We start from the raw sequence: 5606 nt of genomic DNA, 5'->3' as shown, positions 1-5606 counted from the left end.
GAGAACCGGGTGTATTGCCTGATTGAAATCCTTAACAGTAAAAGGGAAGTATTTGCAGTGCCAAAGTTGCAGTGGGAAAAAGAGTAATGTCGAGAGGAGTTTTGGGACAATGCATACAAATTATGAAAAGGAATTTCCTAAAGGAAGCCGTCTGCGATCCCAAAAAGTAGCTGTACTAAAAGCTGCCCTGCAGATGCAACAATCATTTTTAACAAACCAGCAAAGAAAGCAAATGCTGCAACATAGGCATCCTTCAAAGTTGCAATTTATTTGGCAAAACTCAAATGCACTTTTATAGATGGTGCAGTTGTGAAAGGTGCGATAGCTCTCGTGGCTGAGTCAGTTTTAAAAGATTTTAAAAACTGCCCTGAAATTATGTCTGCCATTTGAAATGTGCAGTTAGGTTCGAACACAATGCAAGGAGGGTATCTGCACTGTCAGCCAATGTGATGGGGCAGTTAGAAACAGATTTTAACATACAGCATTTTTTTCCATTCAGTGTGATGAATCAGTTGATGGAAGAGATACTGCCCAGTGTGGCACTGTTTGCCCGAATGGTGTTTGAAGACTTCACCAACAAAGAGATATTCTTGACCTTGTTGCCTCTGCAATCCACAACCAGAGGTGTTGATATCTACAATGAGGTCAAGAATTATTTTGTCAAAACAAAAATGCCATTGAACAAGTTGGTGGCAATAACAACTGAAGGTGCACCAGCAATGAACGGGCGTCATTCTGGTTTTGTTGTGTGCTGTAAAGCATACCCTGATTTCCCTCCATTATTGCACTACCACTGCATCATCCACCAGCAGGGAATTTGTGCCAAAGTGATGGGGTTTGATCACGTAATGGCCCCTGTTGTGCAAATTATTAATTTAATTTGTGCAAAGGCCAAACAGCACAGAATGTTCAAAATATTCCTGGAAGAACTATCTGCCGCACATGGTGATCTATTGCTACACACGGAAATCCGATGGCTTAGCAGGGGGAAAATACTACGTCGATTTCTTTCACTTTTTCCAGAAATCAAAGACTTCATGAGGTCAAGAAATGAAGACATCTGTCAATTATGCAGCATTTCTTGGCTATTTGATTTGGCATTTCTGGCAGATTTTACTGAGAAATTAAATACCCTGAACTGTGAACTGCAAGGCAAAGGTAAAGCCATTGCTGACTTGATAAGCGCATTAAAGACATTTAAGTCCAAACTTAACCTTTTCAGTGAACAAGTGGTGAAAACGAAAATTCATCATTTTCCTTCTGTAATCGAAATGCTGTCAGAGAATACAGCTAGTCCTGAACTCCTGAACATTGAAAAATACAGCAGTCTCCTGAGCAGGCTTAAGGAAGAGTTCAGTGACCAGTTCAGGGATTTCGAAAGGATTGAACCGTGTGTAATGTTCATCGCAAACCCCTTCATGGAAGTCATTGTTTGCGAATTTACAGAACAAATGAGTGAGCTTTTTACTCTGAACAGTTTTGCTATGGAAATGGAGATTGTCAGCCTGCAAGGGGACATTCAGTTGAAAAGCAGACAATCTCATACCAATTTCTGGAGCCTTGTTGATTACAAGGAGTACAATAACCTTTGCACAGCTGCATTAAAAGTGACTTCTCTGTTTGGTTCCACCTATCTCTGTGAATCTGCATTTTCAGATATTAATTTTCTCAAAACACAATTTTGAACTCGCCTGACCGAGGAGCATTTGAGTGACTCCCTCTGAGTTGCTGTATCAAGTTATACACCAGGCTACAGAACACTGGTGGATGGCATGCAGTGTCAACCACATTGAATGACCCAAGCGTTTTCCTACATCGTGAAAGTCTTTTTATGAGACCGCTTCTAATAAAAAAGAATGCAATAAAGAGGTTTTTGAACTTATCAACATACTTATGAAGGGATATGTTATTCCCTATATTTATAAAGGGAAAATTACAGCTAAAAAAAATGAGTACAAGTTCCAATGTTTATGAACATCCCAATCCCCGATATCGTCCGCAAGTAGCTCTTCGCTTTTGGCCCTCCACTGAAAGTAGCTCAAGCCAACATAAAGGTTAGAGACCCCTGGTCTACACCATTTTATGCAACAAAGATGTCTCCATTTCAGTTTATGACCGGATGAAAAATGGTGTTACCTCAACATCTGCTCTACAGAACTCACAAACTCGGGAGCAGAGGCGGATAATTGCGTCCACTACTCATGCATATATCGAAAATTTAAGGAAGCACCACTAGCACGCTTTTGCTTATGCTGAGCGCAATTCAGATAAGTCGGCTGAATGAATGAAGACCTATCTAAAGACCACCAAGACGGACTACGAAGTAGGAGATGAGGTATACCAATTTTCAAAGGAATCAGACCAAGGAGCGGTTGTTTCTCCTGTCTTGGCGTGGTGCCTTTGAAATTTTAGATAACATATCATCTATTGCCTACAAGATCTGCATCCCAAAAGGAAAACAGACAGAAGAAAAATGGGTCCACATCAATCAGTTGAAAAGCTGTCATCCCAGACCAGCTTTATAACTGATTGAGGAGCCAAATGAAAGTCGAGCAGAGGAACTATCCGAGGAGTGAAACCCCCAGATGGAGAATTATAACAGGTGAGTAGTTTAATATTCTTTGGAAATGTTAAAAAAAAAAAATTAAATTAGTGTTCTTAAATGTTGCCTGTAGTTTTATGTAATGTTTTCCTCTTTCGAATAGTGAATAACGAAGTCTTGAAATGTTATGTCTATTTCTATGTAATATGTTTCTCTCAAATGCAATGTCCATCTTCCCGGTAAATATTTCTTGTGAAAAGTACTGAACCTCTCTTTTTTCTATTGATAGATCATTAACTTCCAGCCTGGAGGCAGGTGGGAAGTCCGAGGGACCCCGGGAAGAGGAAGGAAAGAGAGTGCCGTGCTACACCCCCAACCCAAACACGGAAGCGGGGGTTGAAGTGCCCACTCCCTAATGAACGAAATTGAGCCGGACGGGCTCCAGGGAAAGAAAAATATGAGAAGGAAAGAAAAAGGGTGACTTCAGATGAAAACCCCACTCTGCCCTACTCTTCCCCACAAAAGAATCATGGAAGAACAGGGGAGGCATGTGGGGGTGTAATCAAGGGCCCCAAGCCAACGGAACTGAAGGACCCACTTGAAAAATTACCTGCTAGCCTTCATAAACAAAAAGCCTTCACACTGAAAACAGGCCTATTAAGGCAGACTGTGAGGTTTCTGCAAGTAACACAAGGAAGGGCCATGTGAAAAAGGCATTCCTGTCATTACAAAAGCATTTTAATTCACAAAAGCAGAAGAAATTCAAAGTCCCCTTTCATATGGAAAGCAGGATTTTCAAACACTGACACCAACATGACTTTGTATGTGCGTTTACAGTTCAAAGCAAGACATGACAAAAAATGTTCCCCTAACATAAAGATGTCAGGGAAAAGACAAGGCCTTATTCACAGAAGGAAAACCCCATTGGAAAACACTCTAAATCAGGCCCATAGTGTGTGTGTTGAAAATATGTAATGTATATTATGCTTCACATGCAAAATACCAGCAACAATTTGAAAGAAAAAGCTACTTTGTTTCCATGGGTCACATGAAAATGTCCTGTAGGCCTGAGGCAGACCCTTTTGTCTCTTGTTGGGAAAACATCACAAAGGATTCCCCCACTGAAAGCCTGGCTTGCATCCCAGCTGTTTACACCTGCAATAAAGTCTGTCCGCTAAGGGTGTTGAAACCAAACTTTCCCCAGATGTGGTGTCTCTGAAAGCTAATTGCTGTGCAGGGCAGATTACCTAGCTAGTGCATGACTGGAATGTAGTGGGAGGTGTGAAAACAAGGGCTGCAATAAAGGCTGAACTGTGGAAAGAATATACAGGAAATTAGAAGCTTTCCTGATCGAAATGGTGGTCCCTTCAGATAAGAGCACAGGATGTCAGATGTCTGCAGTGGGGATCTCTGTGCTGGCCAGTGCATCCCAAGTATTCATAACTTACAGCCTAGACTTCAAACAACAAAGAGACTAATACAAAAACCTCTGGTCACAGGCTGGCCAAGAGTAGGAAATGGCCTGGAGACAGAAGAGCTACAATTTGCATAACATGAAGATTTCCTATTAATTTAAAAGGACTATTAGCACTTGGGCATTTTTATCAGAAACCATAAATTGTACTGCTTTCATTTTTATGTCATTTTTTTGATAATTTCCAGGTGATTTGGTTGAAATAAAATTGATCCACCTGAGACTTAGGCAATTGTAATGGCCAGCTAAAAGGTGTTCCTGGCTGCTCCTGAAGAGGTCCTGAATATTACATGTGCAGGGTAAAATTAGGAATGTGGTGAGTAAATGTCATGTTCCTAACTATTATGCTTTTTGTAGAAACAGCAGAACATTGCCACACGGCTGTGCAACATGGTGAAGACCTGGCTGTCATTTTATTAAATTCTCCATGATTAGCTGAATTAGAAAATACATACATTATGGCAGTCACTGCTAAAGTTTTTGACACATAACTAGATTTTTGCCAAACGTTGACATGAAAACAAAAGGTGATTTCAAATGGGAGTTGCCATATTTCTGCTCTAGACTTCTAAACCAAATCCTTAGAGAGAGGCTGGACTTGGGGGTAGAGAGAAGGGAAACTGTCCAATCCTGGTTGTGGGAATTCTTGAAGGGCCTGCCCCGTATTGGAATCTTGTTGGTGTCATCACTGGTATATTAAGTGGATGCACTATGAGAGAATGGGCAAGCTGCTGAAAAGTACCATCTGACAGCCACAAGGAAACACCAAAGGAGATTGCATCTGGGTAGAGCTGTCTGTGGCTGGGAGGGCCTACAAAAGCTGACTGGGTCCTATGTTGAGGAGCTCGGGATGTCCTTGAGAGTAGAGTGACCAGACTCCTGCCCTGTCCTCTCAGAGGGTCCTGAAATGCAGCTGGCTTTGCTGAACTTTAAACAGAGGTTTTAAATTTTGACAGAACACCACAAGTTGATTTTTGTTAAAATTCAAAATTAACAAAGCTCATTCCCAGTGTGCACTGAAAACCATAGCCTGTAATTTAATTGGGCAATCTTTATGATCAGGTTCCCCAACAGAGGCCTTTAAGTGGAGGGGGTCTGAAATGAAAAATTCCTAAAAAATAATTTCCAATGTTTCTGTCCAGCTTCCCCTACACAGGCCTTTAAGTGGAGGGGTCTCTGAAATCCAAAATTCCCAAATCATTCAAATGTATCTGTCTGACTTCCCCCAACACAGACCAAAGTAGGGGGGGTGTATGAAAAAAAAACTGCTAATCACCCTGTCTTTATTTTAAAGTGGGGTGAAATAATAACTATGCCGTTGTACACATCTGTTTACCAAATTGCGAGCCTTTTAATGCAGGAAAATCGAAATTGCAGGGGACTGCATATGTAAATTGATTTTGTCCACTGACCAGTGTTGATTATTTCTTGAAGTGAAATCTGTATAAAGTGAAAAATTGTGTTTTTCCCAACCAACTTTTGTGATTTATTTGTGTAACAAGAAGTTTAATTGTGAGCCACAAAGAAGGTGACGTGTGTCATTTCAGTGTGATCGCCATTATCTATCATTCAAATAAAAACAAATATATT

The 5606-nt window shown here is 40.8% G+C and overlaps 1 protein-coding gene across 1 annotated transcript; it reads left to right on the top strand.

Annotated features, from left to right (window-relative positions):
- Window positions 1-503: 503 nt before the first annotated feature.
- Window positions 504-1685, top strand: LOC138579909 (general transcription factor II-I repeat domain-containing protein 2-like). The gene has a single exon (XM_069650135.1). The coding sequence runs from the start codon at window positions 504-506 to the stop codon at window positions 1683-1685; it is 1182 nt and encodes a 393-aa protein (XP_069506236.1).
- Window positions 1686-5606: the final 3921 nt, after the last annotated feature.

This window comes from Ambystoma mexicanum, chromosome 3p, assembly GCF_040938575.1.
Source record: "Ambystoma mexicanum isolate Mex_15411 chromosome 3p, UKY_AmexF1_1, whole genome shotgun sequence".
Classification (NCBI taxonomy): Eukaryota; Metazoa; Chordata; class Amphibia; order Caudata; family Ambystomatidae; genus Ambystoma; species Ambystoma mexicanum.
This window is presented reverse-complemented; position numbering and strand designations above follow the sequence as displayed.

What these genes read in the sequence shown, in the direction of transcription:
- LOC138579909 (XM_069650135.1), top strand. Translation starts at nt 504, where the DNA reads ATGAATCAGTTGATGGAAGAGATACTGCCCAGTGTGGCACTGTTTGCC.